Raw genomic sequence first — 19,174 nt, forward strand, 5'->3', positions numbered from 1 at the left:
ACACACACACACACACACACACACACACACACACACACGCACAGTCTCTCTCTCTCACACGCACAAACACACACACAGTGGCCTTCTGAGTCCTCACGTCTGGGCCGCGGGCCGTGGTGTAGGAAAAGGAAACCTAGTCCCAAATCCTCTACGCCTTCCTCTCTCCCTCTACACCTCCCTCATGCACTGCACTGCATATATTTCACAAGTTTTGAAATCACCCTCGTTGACCCGGCATGAAACACAAGGAGGGATGCTGGGGAAGCGAGCGGGAGTTTTTGGCTTCAGTAAGTGTGTGTGCGCGTTTGTGCATGCGTATGCGTGTCTAGTTCATGACTGTACAGTATGTGTGAGAACATGTGTGTATGTGTGTGTGTGTGTAGGTGAGTTCAAGATCGTGTGGGTGTGGTGTGTGTATTTGTACATGTGTGTATTGGTGTGTTCATGGTGTGTGTGTGTGTGTGTGTGTGTGTGTGTGTGTGTTTGTACATGTGTGTATTGTTGTGTTCATGGTGTGTGTGTCTGTGTGTGTGTGTGTGTTTGTACATGTGTGTATTGGTGTGTTCATGGCATGTGTGCGTGTGTATGCATGTGTGCGTGCTCATGATCAGTGTATATGCATGGGAGGAGGCTGTGAGCGCAAGAAAACAAAAGCCAACGAGACACATTTCACAAAACACCAGATTTAATTAAAAATGAGTCATTAAAGACAGCACACGTAAAGGCTTTAAACTTTGACAAGGTTACATAAACAAAAATATAAAGTTGCTGCCCTACTACGATTTATCATCAATACCGGTAGCGCCAAAGAAACGTGTGTGTGTGTGTGTGTGTGTGTGTGTGTGTGTGTGTGTGTGTGTGTGTGTGTGTGTGTGTGTGTGTGTGTGTGTGTGTGTGTGTGTGTGTGTGTGTGTGTGTGTGTGTGTGTGTGTGTGTGTAAAAAAGTGTGTGTGGGGTGCAATAGGGGGGGATGGGGGCAGAATACAAAAAGCTTTCAGTCATTCCACTTCAAGGGGAGGACAAGAAACATAAATGTCTGGCTCGCTTTGCTGGACAGCAGCTCTGCAGAAGCTCACAATCGCTTTTCTTCTCAAATGTTGTTGCCTTTGGCATGCCGTGAACGTGTGGCTGTGTGTTTTGTGTGTGTGTGTTTTGTGTGTGTGTGTGTGTGTATGAATGAGTATGCTTACACACACACATTGCGATGTTTTTTAACCAAGTGTCTGGCTGTCAGAGGATTAGTCGTGGACCGTGATTGGTCCATGAGGCCGTGGCAAGCTGCTCGGGGTGGAAGCAACGCTCCCGGTCACTTGCAGATTCAGGGGTGGTGGGGTAGGTGTCTGAAACCCAACCTGTTTATTTTACAGTGTCAGATTCAGCAGATGGGACCCTGCAGAGTGCGAGGGAGACAGAGACAGTGGAGGGTGGAGAGAGGAGGGACGCAAGATGGAGAGAGTGGTAAAAGAAGAGAGAGAGTGGGAAAGAAAGAGTGAGAGATGAGAAGGGAAGGAGAGAGAGAGAGAGAGAGAGAGAGAGAGAGAGAGAGAGAGAGAGAGAGAGAGAGAGAGAGAGAGAGAGAGAGAGAGAGAGAGAGAGAGAGAGAGAGAGAGAGAGAGAGAGAGATGGAGAGAGAGAGAGAGAGATGGAGAGATGGATTGTGAGAGCGAGAGCGAGAGGGAGGGACAGCAAGGAGGGTGTCAGAAAAGGGCAGAATGTGTTTTGAAGAGGGTCAAGTGGACGAACAAGAGCGCTGACACTCCCTCATGGCTGAAAAAGTGTGTGAGTGTGTGTGAAGGTGTATGTGTACGTATGTATGTGTACGTATGTGTGTGTATGCGTGTGTGTATGCGTGTGTGTATGCGTGCGTGTGTGCCTGTGTGTGTGTGTGTGTGTGTGTGTGTGTGGTCAGTTTGAAAACCTCCAATCACAGACTTCAGATGTTTTTTTTCCTTCTTGTACCGCTGCCTGGTCCCTTTGTCATGATTTGCTGGGAGCTTCAGGCCTGTGGAATGGAGTGGCTGGGTGGCGGGCTCACAGGGCTGCATAGTTAGGTAGAGAGGCGGATGGTGCTCTCAGCTCCTGAGGAGAAGACCCAGAGTTGTGTGGGGAGGAAGAGTGTGGATGGGATGGGGTGTGGGGGTTGCTTAGGTGACTTTATGTGAAGAGGCGTATGGTGCTGTCTGCTCCGGAGGAGAAGACCCAGGGCTGCGTGGGGTGGAAGGCCACATCTAGCACCCCCAGGTCGTGGGTGATGGCATGGCCCTTCAGCACCTTCACCGGGACGATCAGAGGGTTCTGGAGCAGGTCACTGGAAGTGGAGGAAACACAGCATGTATGAGTGAAGACAAAACATGCAGTATGTAACAAAAGTAATATTGAAGCATCTATATAGGGCATATCATGGGTGGGCAGTCATGGGTAAGCGGTTAGAGTGTTGGACTTGTAACCCAAAGGTTGCTGGTTCGACTCCCGACCCGCCAGGTTGGTGGGGGCAGTAATCAACCAGTGCTCTCCCCCATCCTCCTCCATGACTGAGGTATGAGGGTACCCCTTGCACGGATGAAGCATAAATGCAATTTCGTTGTGCGCAGTGTACACTTGTGTGCTGTGGAGTGCTGTGTCACAATGACAATGGGAGTTTCCCAATAAGGCTTTCACTTTCACGGTTTCATAATTTGTAGGCTAGCTACTGTTCTCCTCCTTTAAAGGTGCACTGTGTAATATTTTCAGTAGTTTATTTACAGAAGTCCTACAACCCTTTCACAAATGCTTCGTTTTTCATGAATACTTACCACCATCAAATTCTAAGTATTCATTATGACTGAGAAAAATGGTACTTTTTATACATGAAAAGGGGGATCGTCTAAATTGTTTGCCATTTTGAATTTCCAGAAATAGACCATTTTAGCTGCAAACATTTACTGTACTTCGATTATACTAGAAAACATTATTTCATTACTTAGTAATTATTCATGAAAAGATCAAATTTGGCAGTAGACAACACAGTTTCAATGAGCAGCAGAGTTGCAATATCTACTCTATCCACCATCATACACAGTGCACCTTTAATGTTGTCCCATGAAAAGAGATGTGAAGGGTGCGCTCACTTCTGTGACATACTGTACTGGAAATTTGAATCATTTCATGTAGGAGGACCAAGACTTCACACACAAAAAACAACACAGTATCCAAATATTCACAAATACATAGTTTTTTTGTCTTTCACAGTAACACAAACGATGTGCTGCTCCAGCACAGAAAAAAGGACATAACACGAGTGGCATACAAAAAAAAGTAGCAAAGAAAATCCTTAACTTCCTGAAAACAATGTGGTTTCATCTTTATTTAGTCACAAAGTTTTTTTTAACAGCATAGCATTCGCGTAGGCCAAAGTTGACATAAAACGTAGAATGTTGGAAAAATATGGTTTTGCAGTATCAACAATTTAAGCTGTCCGAGTGAAAACACCCACACACGCACTCCACGAGAAACGCGGCGAGTGGAAAAACAACATTACATCCTCGGTTTTGAATAAAAAGAGCCCTATTAAGGCCAGCTGATGCTGTGTGTGTGTGTGTGTGTGTGTGTGTGTGTGTGTGTGTTTGTGTGTATATATATATATGTGTGTGTGTGTGTGTATGTGTATATGTGTATGTACGTGTATGTGTGTGTGTGTGTGTGTGTATATGTGTGTGTGTGTGTGTGTGTATATGCGTGTGTGCGTGTGTGTGTGTGTGTGTGTGTGTGTGTGTGTGTGTGTGTGTGTGTGTGTGTGTGCGCGCGCGTGTGTGTGCGCGCGCGCGCGTGTGTGTGTGTGTGTTGGATCCAGACTTGTGTTGCTCTTGACCAAAGCACGGATCATTACCGCCACTCAAAAAGCTGCATTCCTGAGCAGGACTGCACTGGGCCTGAATGATGATAGTCTGTCCTGTGGCCGCGGCACTGGACGCCCGCCCAAAACACAACACGGCAAAATTGGAGGGTTCGACAAGGGACGGAGGTAGAGAAAGAGAGAGAGAGAGAGAGAGAGAGAGAGAGAGAGAGAGAGAGAGAGAGAGAGAGAGACAGAGAGAGACAGAGAGAGACAGAGAGAGACAGAGAGCGCAAAACGAGGGCAGTGGTGGCAGGGCAGGTTTCAAACCACTTTGAGACAGACAATGCTCCAGCAAGGAAGAGAGAACAAATGAATAAGATGTCAAAGAAGGAGGAAGAGTGAACATACTCAGACAGCAGACAGTACACATCGCAGAACAAACAAGGAAACTAGGGGAAGTGACTGGAGTGCTGATGTGGATTTGACAGTAGGCGACTAGGCAGAGAAGACAGACAGACAGACAGACAGAAACCAAGCTGGGACATTTGAGAAACAGACAAAAATTGCCTGCTACTGACTTGTACACCATGACGGACAGTAAGTCATCTTCATATGTCACTTGTACACCATGACAGACAGACAGATAGATAGACAGAAAGAGACAGACAGACAGAGAGAGAGAGACAGAGACAGGCCATCAGTATATCTACTCACTTGTAGACCATGCCGTGACACACGATGACACTGCCGTCGTCTGAGGCGGAGGCAAAGAGTGGGTAGCTCCTGTGGTAGGCCACCGCTCTCAGGGCCTTCTTGTGGTGCCTAGAGGAGAGAGGGAGGGAGAGAGGGAGAGAGGGAGAGAGGGAGAGAGAGAGAGAGAGAGAGAGAGAGAGAGAGAGAGAGAGAGAGAGAGAGAGAGAGAGAGAGAGAGAGAGAGAGAGAGAGAGAGAGAGAGAGAGATGGACAGGAGGAGACAAAGACAGATGGAGAGATGGAGATGGAGATAGAGAGAGAGAGAGGGGGGGGTGAGGGAGAGGGTGAGAGAGATGGAGAGGGAGAGGGAGATGGACAAGAGGAGACAGAGAGGTGGAGATGGAGATGGCGAGAGAGAGAAAGGGGGAGGGAGAGCAAGAGGAGAGAGAGAGAGGGGGAGAACAGGGAGAGATATGAGACGAGACGAGCTTAGACCCAAACAGACGTGACAGACATGAGCAAGAGTTTCCCCTCAGGGGCTGGCTAACAACTACGCTTAAAAATGTAAGACAAATTGAAGGGGTGGACAGAAGAAGACTGGCAGAGAGAGAGAGAGAGACTGGGGGAGAGGGAAAGAAGAGGAGGGAATATGTGTGAAAGAGAGGGAGAGAAACAGAGAGAGATGGAAAGAGAGAGAGAGAGAGAGAGAGAGATGGAAAGAGAGAGAGAGAGAGAGAGAGAGAGAGCGAGAGAAAGAGAGTGAGCAAGAGAGCGAGAGCGAAAGAGATCGATAGATAGAGACAGAGAGCAAGAGAGAGCGAGAGAGAGAGAGATAGAGCGAGGGAGGGAGAGAGAGAGAGAGATGGAGAGAGAGTAGGAAACAGAGAGGGAAGGAGAGAAAGCAAGAAGGAAACGGAGAGAAAGGGAGATAGACAGATGGAAGCGAGAGAGGAAGTGTGCGCTGGATTTCGCTGACTCACCGCAGGACTTTGTAGGGCTTGGTGGCCAAGTCCAGGTCAAACCAAGTCAGCCGCGAGTCATAGCTGCCACAGATCACGTTGTCGCCTGTGGAAAAAATAAAATAAAATGGATGAATTTAAATTATATATATATAAAAAAAACAGGTTCAGGCGATGGAATTAGTGGCTGCTTTCGTCAGAACAGCTGATGCCTGCCTGTTGTATCACATGAACCCCTCAACTCCTGTGGAACAAGTGACTGAAATGTCAGTTTGATCAATTGAGGCAATGGCGGATAAAATTCAGGCAAAACTAAACCAACTACTACTCTTCAACTTCTCAAGATTTTTGATGAAGGCCGCAGGGCTGATACGCTTTGGTGATTTTAAATGAATTAGCCCACTAAATAAAATCAAAATGCGATCAAAATTCTACTGCTCCAGGCACTCCACAGAGAAGCACGGCCAGACTACAGTAGTGGAGCCAATCCTTTGGCGGAAGTACGTAGGATGGCGAGGCTACTGACTGTTAACCCGGCAACCCGGAGTCGATTCTGGACCGAGATCGTTTCCCAAACCTCCCCTGTCGCTCTCTTCCATTACTTTCCCGTCTCTCAAACTGTCCTGTACTGTCAACATGTGGACAAAAGAGAAAGAGAAAGGGCTATAGAAAAACTGATGCGGTACATAGTAAGTCCACTTAAATTCTTAAGTCTCAGGGATTAATGGTGTATTTTCATTCCCGACACCGCAAATCGTTTTCTTTTCTTTATGGGAACAAAAACACAAAAAAGTATTAAGACCATTTCCCTCTGTACTCAGGTGGTGCCAACAGTCAATGACACCTGAAACAGACCCCTAACAAGGGAGTCGAGTGTGAAAAAAGTACTGGGCTTTCAGTCTTTGTGGTTAATAAATAAACACTCCAATCCAACAAAAAAACTTGTGCTCTTCCTTTCTTACATGAGACATATTACTTGGATCTCAAGTCCATTATCCTTTTCTTACAACTGAGCATGTAGCCAGTCTAAATTTAACAGACGTTTCCAAAAGCAGTGTTCGATATCCTGTCATCCATTACAACCTGTGCTGTTGCTGCTGCTGCTGCTGCTATCCCATACAGAGGAAACGTCTCATCTATGGACGGAAATGAGGATGAGGGCCGTGGGAAAACGGGCATTGGCGCAAAGCAGTGAACACTGGGGAAAAAAGCCATTTATAAGTTCTACTTTAGATTTTGATTTAGAGGGACAAATGCCACATAAAAAATAAGAAATGTAATGCCTGTACATCAGGGTTAAGCTGGGATTTCAAAGGCAATGAGCAATAAGGCGGTATTTTAAAAATCTTGATTCTCTGACTGGCTGAAAGCTCAAGCTCATAACAGACCACCTTTTAGTAATGGGGGGAAAAGCAATGGAGCCACGGCAGAAACATCCAGATCAGGTAACTGCTAGCTGGTGGTCAGACAGGCAGGCAAACCGAAAGACCAGGCAGACAGGCAGGCCGACAGACCAGGCAGGCTGACAGACAGACGAGCAAGACAGACAGCCCAGCCAGCATCCTCACCTCTCCTGGGTGAGATCCACTTGCACTTGAGACACAAGCTTCATGAGAGGGGGTTGGATGGAAGACAGACAAGACAAACAGATAGACCGACAAGACATACAGGCAAGCTGCCATCCTGAGTAACCTGGCTGACATCAGCCTGCTGTTGGCCATGAGTGTCATGACAGACAGACAGACAGACAGACAGAAACACAAACAAAACGCACAGAAGAACAAAAACCAGGAACGACCAGACATACTGTACAGAAAATGAAAATGCTTGACATCCAACTGCAGATGACCATGAGCGTCAATGACCGATAGACAGACCAGACGGTGGGGAAATCATACGGACAGATACATTTTTTTAAAGAAAAAGGACAAACACCACACACACACACACGCGCACGCGCACGCGCACGCGCACGCGCACACGCACACGCACACGCACACGCACACGCACACGCACACACACACACGCACACGCACACGCACACGCACACGCACACACACACACACACACACACACACACACGAATACGCACACGCCCACCAGCTCACCTCCCGGGTGCACGGCCATGCTGGAGATCCACTTGCAGTTGGCCATGAGCTTCTTGCTGAGCTCCTGCTTGATGAGGTTGTAGACGCGCACGTGGCGCTGCGTGGCCACCAGGAAGAAGGGCCTCACCGGGTGGAAGGCCACACACTGCACTGCACCCTTGTTGCGGTTGAAGGGGTTCTGGGTGCGGCGCTTGCTCACCTGGTAGTGCATGGATAGAACAACTCAGAGGTCCATTACAGTGATACAAGTTCAGAAACACTGCACAGCACACTGAACTGATCTTTTTTTAATTTCTCGGAGCGAGCAACACATTTTGCCCAGTGTGTCTTCAGGTTCAACATTGTGCGACAAGCAGGGCTCTAAATTAACACCAGCCAACCAGCCAAATGCTGGGGAAAACTCAGTTTAGCTGGTACAAAAGGAAACTTACGAGGCACTTTGACTGGTAGAGAATGTATGTGTGGCTGGTAAGATTTAACATCTACAAGACAAATTGGCTGCTGATGAAAAACGTTAATTTATAGCCCTGGCAACATGGACATTTTGATTGATATTGTGTGTGTGCTGCTTGCTCACCTGGTGGATGAGCACCTGGGTGGTGCTTCCGCTGCTGTCTGGCATGACGGAGGCCAGGTAGTCACCCTTGCCGTGCCACGTCACCTGACGCACCGCCTGGACGGAGGAAGGAGACAAGAGAGAAGATATTATGCCGTGGCCTAGTGGGGCACCCATGGCCTAGTGGTTAGATAGGTGGTCTTTCACTCTAGGGGTTGCAGGTTCGAATCCCCCCTGACCTCTCCCTACATCTCCATCCATGACTGAAGTGCCCTTGAGCAAGGCACCTAACCCCACACTGCTCCAGGGACTGTAACCAATACTCTGAAAAATAATAACTGTAAGTCGCTGTGAACAAATGAAAGCGTCAGCTAAGTGCAATGTAATGTAATGTAATTATGATGAGACACACCACAGATGGAACAAGGGGAGGACAAAAGATATGAAGCCATTTTTTTTTTTTACTTTTGAACTTCATTATTGGAAATGACTGTTAGGACATCTTATCTATGTGTGAGTTCGTGCCATTCAAATATTTTTAGAACATTTTTAAACCTATATGAAATGCATTTTGAAATGCAATGCTCAATACAAAAACTTCAATTTCCAAAAATGTTCAATATGTCATTTTGCAACAAAGCCCTTCATATCATGATGAGAGAGACCAAAGATGGTAGAAGGGCACTCAAAAGAGCAAAACTGAATCAGCTGTAGCCATCGCACAGCGCATACAACATACAAAACATACTAGCCAAATTCCAGAACGTGAAGTGGGGGATGGAAGAGAGGGAAGGGGGGAGGATGACATAAGGGAAGAGACAGAAGACGAGTAGATGAAGGGGGTTTAGAAAGAGAGATGCACAAGATTGGAGTGGAAGAGAGGGAAAGGAAAATACGAGAAAGGAGTGAAGGAGGAGAGAGTGAGATGAGAGGCCAAAGATGGGGTGATGAAAAGTGAATTATAAAAGAGAAGCAAGATGTAGAGGGTAGGGAAGGAGACAGGGAGAGGTAAGAAGAGATATCAAGTATGAGTGGATGAAGAAGAACTTGTAGAGAAGAAAACAACAGAAAAATGACAAAAGTAAAGAAAAGTATAAAGGAGTGTGTGAGAAGTGGAGAAGGGGAAAGTGAGAAGAAAAGTGAAGTGACAAAGTAAGTCAGAGAAGGTGGTGAGGCAGAACAGAAACCGAAACAATATGTTTGTGAGTGTCAGAGAGAGAGAGAGAGAGAGAGAGAGAGAGCAAGAGAGCAAGAGAGAGAGAGAGAGAGAGAGAGAGAGAGAGAGAGAGAGAGAGAGAGAGAGAGAGAGAGAGAGAGAGAGAGAGAGAGATGGATAGAGAGAGAAGCAGAGGAGCAGAGCAGGTTGAGGGCCACATATCCACAGCAGAGTGAAAGAGGAGGAGAAGGTGGGTGGGTGAGTGAGTCACTGTGAGCGGCTGCAGGTCGCAGGTTAATGTAATTCTGTGGTCATTTCATGGGCAACCTAATCCAATTGTGACCGGTCTTCAAAAAATAACACCATACCAGCACATACCGGATCGGTACGTACACACCCACATGCCCACACAAATGCATGGACCCACACACATACGGTACATAAACACACAACACATGTTCTGTCTGGCACGCAAGCACACACACGTACTTTCACATATGTGCACGCACACGCACACACACTCACACAGATGCTTGCTGACTACAGACCTGCACGCACGCACGCACGCACACGCACGCACACGCACACAACCTTCCACAGACACACAACCTTCCACACACACACGTACTTCCATGCACGCACGCACGCACGCACGCACACGCACACGCACACATACTTTCAAAAGGCTGTGGCTGCCTTTATGATTATTATTATTAATGCTATCCTTGTTCCCCTGTGCAGGTTGCCAACTGGCAATGTGTGACTAGTATGTCACAGCCCAGGCTTTCCTTTCCTTTATGCTTTTTTCGACATTTCTTTCTTTCTTTCTTCCTCGCCCGTGGCCGTTTTAATTGGAAACTAGATGTGTCTTAGATTTCTTTCCACTTGAGGGGGGAAAAAATACCCAGACCACAAAAAGTCTGGGGCCCCGAGTGAGTGTGCTTGCTTTGCTTGTGCAATTCAGCTCACGTGAGCAACTTCTTCTGAGCAGACAAAAGGAAAAACATTTTTTTTTTGTAAAGTTATATGTTGACGTCCTTGTGTCCTCGTGCGACGGCAAGAAACTCACGGTTCTAACTGGGGAAGGGTGTGAGTTTAATGACTCGGTGCTAATTTGGGACGGTTTGCAGTATTCTTATATAAACTCCCTATTTGTTCAGTCACGAATTCACTCGTCCTTTTATTTATGGAAATCTTTCAACGGCGAGTTATTTTTAAGACAACTTCAGAGTTTGACATGAAAAGATTCCATAAATAAAGCAGTTACTGATGCAATCTTCACATAAACCTCAATGGAAAGAAGAGGGACAGAATTAGCTGAAGTTGATTGCTAATTAAGTGAATTTAATTGAAGTGGCATTTTAATTGTTAGCAATTGAAATGCAATTTTGTCATCATTATCAGTCCTACAATGTTTTTTGTGTGCTTTCACCAGCACAGAGATTAAGTTCAGATGTAAAAACTATGCAAGGACAAATTTCCATGCAAATTTCCATGCATTAGATTACATTACACTTAGCTGAAGCTTTTTGTTATTATTACCTCCGCCAAGGAGGTAATGTTTTCGGTCGCATTGGTTTGTCTGTTTTTCTGTTTGTTTGTTTGTCAGCAGCATACCTCAAACACTAATTAACGGATTTGGACGAAACTTTGTGGAGTTGTTGATAATGACCCAAGGAACAAGTGATTTAAGTGATACTGTCCCATTTTTGGAAATAAGCTTATTTTACACCTCCCCTTGAGTTAAATAATAGGCTCTTACCTTTCTCCTGTACTTCCAATCGTTTTCTAGTTATGGCAGTGCACATTTTACCTCCAAGCTAACAGTTAACATTGACTCCTATGAGACCAGTTAGCCGCGAGCTGGTCTCATAGGACTCAATATTAACTGCTAGCATGGAGGTGAAATTTGCACTGCCATAGCCAGAGAACGGTTGAAAGTACAGGAGAACGGTAAAACCCTATTATTTAACTCAAGGGGAGGTGTAAAATAAGCTTATTTCCAAAAATGGGACAGTATCACTTTAAATTCTGGTGGTGATCTAGCAGGACTCTGCCCTACTGGTGATGCAACGCCTTCAGCTCAGCTATACACAGTAGGGCCAGGAGCTTGCTCAATCCCGCAACAGCGGGAACTCCACCCACTTTGCTTAAACCATGTCACTGCCTTGAATCCGGATCTGGAACCAGGACTTTTTAAAAGATTCTTCACCATTGCTGACCTATACATCTAGGCGCCCCTAGTGACCAGAAATTGAATTGCGGGGACTCCAAAAACAGAAGGCAGAAAGACTTAAGGGCGGGTTATGCTTCCTACTTGTGCCACAGAGTGAGCTTGTCGCAGCCATGATGCAGTTAATTTTGGTTTATGCCCTGTTTTGAAGCACGGTCTGCGCGATGTCATTCCACGCTCAAACTGCCTTCAATACAAAGAGTAAAATAGACGTGTCGGTTGTTTTTTAGATTCACAGACTCGACGACAATGAAAATGAAACATTAAATCTTTATATCACGTGCATGTTTGATCGCACTGGCAGCCACCGTAGTAGTTTGGAACAAAGAAGTGGCTCATTTGTCGAGGACAAAGCGGAATGTTTCCTCTACCTCGGAACCACTGTTCAACTGTCCAAATAACTTCAGCGTCGTAACTTGCAAGCGCACGTGTTGTCTTTGGTTCGTGTAAATAAATCAAACAACAAAGCACGGGCAACTTATTTAATGAAGAGCTCACAGTCCGTAGACAGACGAAGGTTAGAACAAGGAAGTAGCGCTTGTTCTCGACTCGAGGACAGAGCAGGCTGGTCGAGAGGACCAATCAGAGACCTATTTTCGCCGCTTCACGCCGTCGCTCCCTGCGTCGAGACACAATTTTGGGGAGGTGCACCAGAGTACCTGCGTGATGGGGGGGGCTTCACTCCATTAACTGCGCGGCTCACTGCATCACGACGCAGGGACGCTGGACTGGAGGCATAAACCACCCTTTAGGGTGTAACTTAGTCAAATGTTTTATCAAGCAGCTTCCTTGGCGGAGGTTTGCGCTCTCTGAGTGCTTCTAGTTATTTTTTTCATTTTTTTTTTTATTTTATTTATCCAAAGCGACTTACAGGTATTTTAGGTACAGGGTATTGATTACAGACCCTGGAGCAATGTGGGGTTAGGTGCTCCCCATGAAGTGCTCAAGGGCACTTCAGCCATGGATGAAGGTGCTAGTAAGATTGGGATTCGAGCCTGCCCCAGATATACCATATATCCTATACGGTACAAGCCATCTGCCTCTATATTCTTGTGTGCCATTTACAACATGCTGTTAGAGTACACATGATTTGTTTATGCAGCAAATAATTATGCAAAAATATGAATAGCCAGCTGCAAGATGGCGCTGGGGGTATTCGGTGGAGCATTTCAGGTGTCTCGGGGGGGCATTGGGCAGTTTGGGGACCACTAATGTAGAGCAGGAGTGTGTTGGTACAGTAGCTACTCTCCATTGGACTTCACAACACTTTAACTATTAGACTAACTGGCCATACATTCTTTTACTGTCACATTTATTTACTAGGGTGCAGTTTAACAAAGTATGTAATGCAAGTTACATGTCTAGCACTGTATCTTAGGGTTTGGCATGTACAGTGTACATGCTAATTACATTTTGATGCATGAAGATCCACTAAAACAGAAGCAGTAAAATAAAGTGTTAGCAACAGCGTCTCAGGGGGTACCAGGAAGTTTGGAGAATACAAATTATGAATAATAAATGTGGAGCAAAGGAGTGTCTTGGTACAGTAGCTGCTTTTATGGGACTGCACTTTAATTTTTAGATCTGTTTTTAAATATGGGTCACATTTTGAAATTCACATCATGAAATAATTCTACCTTAACACCAATGGCGTATTTGCCATTGAGGAAAGGGAGGACGATCCTCCCTCAAAATAATAAAGCCAGATCTTCCAGTATAAATTACAGAAAACAAAACATATTTATTATATATTTGTTATATAATTGTTAGTATTTTATAGCTATTTAGCGATAAAAACATATACTTTAGCGCTTCTAATTCACATAATAGACCTTAGAGGACCGTCCTCCCTTCCATCCTCATTGACTTCCATTATAAATGGTGAAAATCCGGCCGTAGCGCGGGCTTTACTTTTTAACATTGAAGTGAATGGAGCTTAGGGAGGACTTTCCTCCCTTTAGGCGGGTCATGAGCCATGGAAGTAATCTGCCTATCAGCGAAGCTGAATTTATCAAAAGCCAATCAGAATATGACGAGTTGGGTTGACAGACGACAAGCATGAACTCGGTCGTCATGACAACGATATACAAATCTACCGTGAAGAAGAATGCGGCAGCAGCAGACAGTGGAAAGTTTGTAATTGGCGAGTGTTTTATGAACCCCTAATAAATACAAACAAAAGATCAACTGTTTTCATGTTGTGAATCGCGCAATATCACTCCCTGGATTTAGATTGAAAACCGATTGGAAAGGTCAGTGTGTCTATATCAGTCTCCCACGTCACTTCAGTCTTAAAGACATTTTCTTTTACTATGAAAACTCAAATGACCCTTCTTTTGAATTTTTAGTGAATTTCTTCCTTTTACATGCCAAGTTTTTTATTCATAAACAAAAGTGGAAAAAAATGCAACCCTTCTTTATAGTTTTCATTTTAGAAATGTCTTCTCTTCTCAACTCTCTGAAGCTTGTCAACAATAAGAAAAATTACAGACTTTTGAATATTCTTTAATTTATTCCTCTTGTTTGTTTGTTTATTGTCTATTTTATTATTTTTTTGTTTCTAATTAGACTTGTGTAATGTAACCTAATCCAAATTGTTCATATTTACTATGTTTACTTGACCTTGTGTGCCTTATTGTTATGTCATGTCTTTGTCATCCTCTTTATTGCAATTAAAAAAAAAAAAAAAAAAAATGCACGGATGCAAAAAAAAAAAAAAAAAGCACGGATGCAAATCCAAAGTCGGACACCATCACCAACGTTTTTAAAAGGTAGTCTTGTTTCAGCATGTCCTACGCGCACAAATAATACTCTCAATGCTTGTCTTTGCGTTTCTCCTTCGTGCTTTTCTCCCAAAAGAGGGTTATTTACAAATGGGAATAAGAATGCTTTTGGCTGTAGATGAATGCACTGACCCTAGACTGGCGTTCTTTCTCACTCCTCAAGACGAGAAACATGACAGTACGAAGCTTTAACCTCTTCATAAAACGTCTCTGCCTAAACTTCCAACATGTAGCCTACATCATGTTATGTAATTTGATTTGGGTGTAATTAGGAATACTAGTCACGGATTTACAAAGTAATATGTAGGCCTACGACGTATTTTTTATTCGGAACCTACTAGTGAAAAACCGTTCGATAGACAACGCTCGCCAGCTCCTCCTTCCACAGCTGCACAGCTGCTGTCGCTCTCAACGCAGGCTCAAACGCAAAACGGATAGGCGACCACAACGTCGTAGGCCATGTAGCCTACCATATTATGGATCATACATAAGATTTTAAAAAGAATATAATGGAAGGGGTTTAAAATGTTTAAAAATCTGTAAGAATGTGTTGGAAGGAGTTGAGTTAAAACCCTTAGGCCTAGGCTATAGGCTACTGTCACTCAATGTCATAGGCATTACTAGGTCTTCAGAATTGTCAATTTGTGCCTAATAAAACACAATTGACAGGGTGAGATGCCATGCTGCCTTTGGTCAAAGTTAGATATAGGGCCTACTCCCTATGTGACTTTCTACTTTCTATAATAATTGTCTTCACTCTTCTCTTTCTTTCCCCTCAAACACTTATGTATGATAATATATTACACAAAGTTTGTTGCAATTATTTTTTATAGATGTCATAAGTCAGCTTTCCAGACAACACAATGCCATATCAGTTAAGTTACCTATAAGGCCTACAACGGTTGTAGTACAACCTAATACTAAACATCTGCCATTACTAACCCCATTTACTCGCATCTATCCGACTGACCACATCCTTGTCCTCCCTAATTTTTATGACCAAAAGACGCCACTGCTAAACACCTACTGCAGAAGATTTAAAAAATTAGCTCCCCTATCTGGTTATCTGAAGGTCGGATTACTTAAATGTTAATTGACTTAGAGGTAGCCTAAAGTAAGTTGAAGAAATATGTGAAAATCCATTAGACTTGATTTAGCAAAATCTTTTTTTTTTGCCAATTAGATAAATATACAGAAAGCAAGCTGAAGGTAGAGAGGCAGTCCGATAGACAGACAGGCATGTTAGACAGAGAGACAGAAGCAGACATGAAGAGAGAGAGATAGAGAGAGAGAGAGAGAGAGAGAGAGAGAGAGAGAGAGAGAGAGAGAGAGAGAGAGAGAGAGAGAGAGAGAGAGAGAGAGAGAGAGTTACAGGGAGGGAAAGAGAGAGAGAGGGAGGAACCAAGAAAACAGAGAACAGACAGAGAAAAAATGGAGGAGAAGGTAAAAGAGAGAAAGACTGCAAAATCCTGATGTATGGTGAGGTGTGTGTGTGTGTGTGTGTGTGTGTGTGTGTGTGTGTCAGAGGTTGCGCTAGACTTTTTCACAGTCCGTCATTTTGACGGACAGGGTCGAAAAAAATCCGTCATCGCCTATTTTTTTAATTCGCCACCTAGTTTCTCAATGTGGGGGGTCGCGACCCCGCACCGAGAACAACACCTGCGCAATTGCGGCCAATTGAGAGTAAACCGCTGTGAATACACCCCCTTTCACTCGACATTCATTCTCCAACTTCGAGGATGGAGTCAATTTTGCTGTCCACTTTCTCTCTCTGCCTCTCATGGCGCGCGTCTGATTCAGTGTTTAGCGCTATGGTCACCACAAGCACTTTTTTAAAAGACGCGTGCAGGGCTTTATCCAACAGCTGTCAGTCACTCGATTTGCTCTGATTAATGCACCGATTGTAATACAAAGGCGCAGTGTTAAATAATATTCGCGTTGGACTTCACATGCACGATGGAAAGGAAAGCCGTCTTGAAGCAGAAAGGTGTAGCCCAGACAGTAGATAAAGGCACTGAAGCCTACAACAGGAAGACGACCAGATTTCGCAAAACTTTGTTGAAAAATGTCAGCGACGGTAAAGGGAACCTCTCCATACGTAGCCCCATCGGCTTATGTTGCCTCTGGGAGCGCGGTAAAGTTGTCTGAATAAAAAATATATCGCCTATAATGGGTGAACCAGCTATCGAAATGAGAGAAGGTTAGCCGTTTCTTGCAACGTTTGCCAAGTTGTAAGTTGCGTTGACTGGTAATATTTTGGTTCTTGAATATCCGTCGTTTTTATTAGTTAATGTTCTGAAGCCGTTTTAGACCTGCGTTGCCTTTGAGTGAAGGTTCTGGCTAGCAAACGTGCTATTCGCATATCTGTTTATGTTTCAAGCGAGGAGTTATGAAAGAATGCTTCTATGAAGGGCGATAGAGGGACAACTTCGTCATTGGCAGAAAATCAGATAGTCTGTAAATGTAGGCTTAGGTCTACAAATAGTTCTGAATCTTAAAGTCGAAGTCACACGTGTATGGTGGCAACGTCTTAGTTATTTTAATTCATTATTTTGAGCAAGTGCAGAGGCGCGCGCTCTGCTGCAGCCAGCCGCACAACCCAGCTGCGGCGCATGGTATGACAATCAAGGAGAGAGGGAGAAAGGCAAACGATAGTAGCATGAAATTATCTGCGCTGATAACTATGCTTGAAATGCATATTTGCTCTACTCGATAGAGGCGTAGGCCTATTTAAACTTGTGATTTATTTATCATCACCCTGAATATTGATCCGTCAAAATGACGGACAGGCTTCAGAATTTTCCGTCATCCTTCAAAAAAATCCGTCAATGACGGACATTTGTCGGTTAACGCGACCTCTGGTGTGTGTGTGTGTGTGTGTGTGTGCGCGCGCGCGCATGCATATGTGTGTGTGTGTGTGTATGTGTGTATTACCTTGGGGTGTTTGAGCAGCAGACGGTAGCCCAGATCATGCTGCTTGCCCTCGGCTACGGCCCACTGGACGGCCTGGTCTCTCACTTCCTCTGGTTCCTCGTAACCTGCGATCAGCTGTTCAGTTGCCATGGAGATCAGCCGGTCGCCCAGGCCCGGGTTCAGGAGAACCACTGTCTCATTGCTGAGGCAGGTAGAGGAGAGGAGAAAGAGGGAGAAATTATAAATGTACTGCATTTATGTAGTACTTTGCCATTCCCTCGATCACTCAAAGCACTTTACAATGTATGCCTCACACTTCACACCCAGGCAACCACCCTGCCACCAGCAGGTTAAGGGTCTTGGACACACTGACAAAACTCGTCAGGGTCAGAGGCAGGCAGAGCTGGGTCGAACCTGCAATCTTCGAACCTGCAACCTTCTAAAACCATTAATTTAATCTGGGATGACAAGGGCCATCCGTATTAAAAACCTCTTTATTTAATATGAGGCAGATTAAAATGAAGGGTTTTCAATAATAAGGACAATCCTTGTCGCCCTGTGGAGGTGTCCGAAGTTGGGCCTTAGGTGCCACCACTCTTTAAATGAAAGGAAAATATTGCCTTTTCCTATTAATCTGTTGAGGAGAGGCATTGCATTGCATTGCGTACCAGTATGCAGCGGTGCTCTCATCTGAAGGCCGATGCCATCTGGAACACTCGGCTAGTGATTTACCCAGCTGTGGCCAAGCAGCTAGTGTCAGAACACCACTTAATCTCTCTCCTCATTTTCAGAGTCAAAATGAATCAAACTAATTGTGCTTTCAGAAACGGCTCAGCAAAAGAGGAGATGGGGAAAAAAAGGCTAAAGCGAAAGGAAGAAGAAAAAATAGAAAAATAAAGCTGACACCAAGAGTGTTTACACTAAATTGAGAGTCGTTAGAGCTCAAAGCGACTCTTCAGCCGTGGCTGTGGTTAACCCCTGACACTATACAGTAATTCATCTGTCAGCAGTCGCCTGATCGGAGACTAGAGAGGGAGAAGGGTAGAGAGAGAGAGTTTTTCATGGAAAAAAGGGACAGGAAGAAGGAAAAAGAGGTAAGGAAATGGAGGAATTGGAGAAAGTAAGAGAGAGTACTAGAATGAACGATAGAAAAGTGAAAATGTGAGCGTGAAAAAAGAAAAAGTCAGAAAGTCAGAAAAGTTACAAGATGGTGAGAGTTGAAGAGTGCCTGTAAGAGAAAGACAGAGGGAGGGATACAGCGAAAATGAAAGCAAGAGACAGGATGAGAGCAAGAGAGGCAGAGACAGAGAGCGGGAGAGAGAGACAGAGTGAGAGAGCAAGACTGAGAGAGATAGAGAGAGAGAGAGAGAGAGATAGACACAGAGACGGAGAGAGAGGCACAGAGCGAGTGACAGAGCCAAGTGAGCAGCACAGTAAAAGAGAGAAAGCGAGGGTAAAAAAGAGAGCAAGGTGAGAGATTGAGAAGCAGAAAGGAGGGGGGAGAATGGGGAATGATAAAGGGGCAGATGATGGAGGAGTGCTGTGTAAATCTTTAGATGTAATGTAATACCACTGTTAGACTGCCTTTTATAGTTATCACCATCACAGCCCTGCCAGAGAGAGAGAGAGAGAGAGAGAGAGAGCGAGAGCGAGAGAGCGAGAGAGAGAGAGAGAGAGAGAGAGAGAGAGGAGAGAGAGAGAGAGAGAGAGAGAGAGAGAGAGAGAGAGAGAGAGAGCGAGAGCGAGAGAGCGAGAGAGCATAAGAGAGGCGCACAAGATGAAGTGACTAGATGAAAGAAAGATAGGAGAGAGGAGAGAAGGAGGGGAGGAGAGATGTCAAGAAAGAAAGTGAAGAGATTGGTGGTGAGGATAGAGATGAAATGTGGCTCGTACATCAAGACAACTAGCTAGAGATGAAGAGACTATATGAAAGAAAAAAGGAAAAAAGGAGTGAAGAGA

At 44.9% G+C, this 19,174-nt stretch overlaps 1 protein-coding gene across 1 annotated transcript in view; it reads right to left on the minus strand.

The window, feature by feature from the left end:
- Positions 1 to 667: 667 nt before the first annotated feature.
- The window catches only part of bop1 (BOP1 ribosomal biogenesis factor), a 111,888-nt gene continuing 93,381 nt past the window's right edge, over positions 668 to 19,174 (minus strand). Inside the window, exons 12-17 of the mRNA XM_063185730.1 lie at positions 17,237 to 17,417; positions 8,152 to 8,247; positions 7,575 to 7,773; positions 5,488 to 5,572; positions 4,529 to 4,636; positions 668 to 2,308 (exon numbers count right to left, since the gene is read on the minus strand). Of these exons, the coding sequence (XP_063041800.1) occupies positions 2,155 to 2,308; positions 4,529 to 4,636; positions 5,488 to 5,572; positions 7,575 to 7,773; positions 8,152 to 8,247; positions 17,237 to 17,417 (823 nt within the window). The 3' untranslated portion in view covers positions 668 to 2,154. The remainder of the gene's footprint in view (positions 2,309 to 4,528; positions 4,637 to 5,487; positions 5,573 to 7,574; positions 7,774 to 8,151; positions 8,248 to 17,236; positions 17,418 to 19,174) is intronic.

Source organism: Engraulis encrasicolus, chromosome 20, assembly GCF_034702125.1.
Source record: "Engraulis encrasicolus isolate BLACKSEA-1 chromosome 20, IST_EnEncr_1.0, whole genome shotgun sequence".
Lineage (NCBI taxonomy): Eukaryota > Metazoa > Chordata > Actinopteri > Clupeiformes > Engraulidae > Engraulis > Engraulis encrasicolus.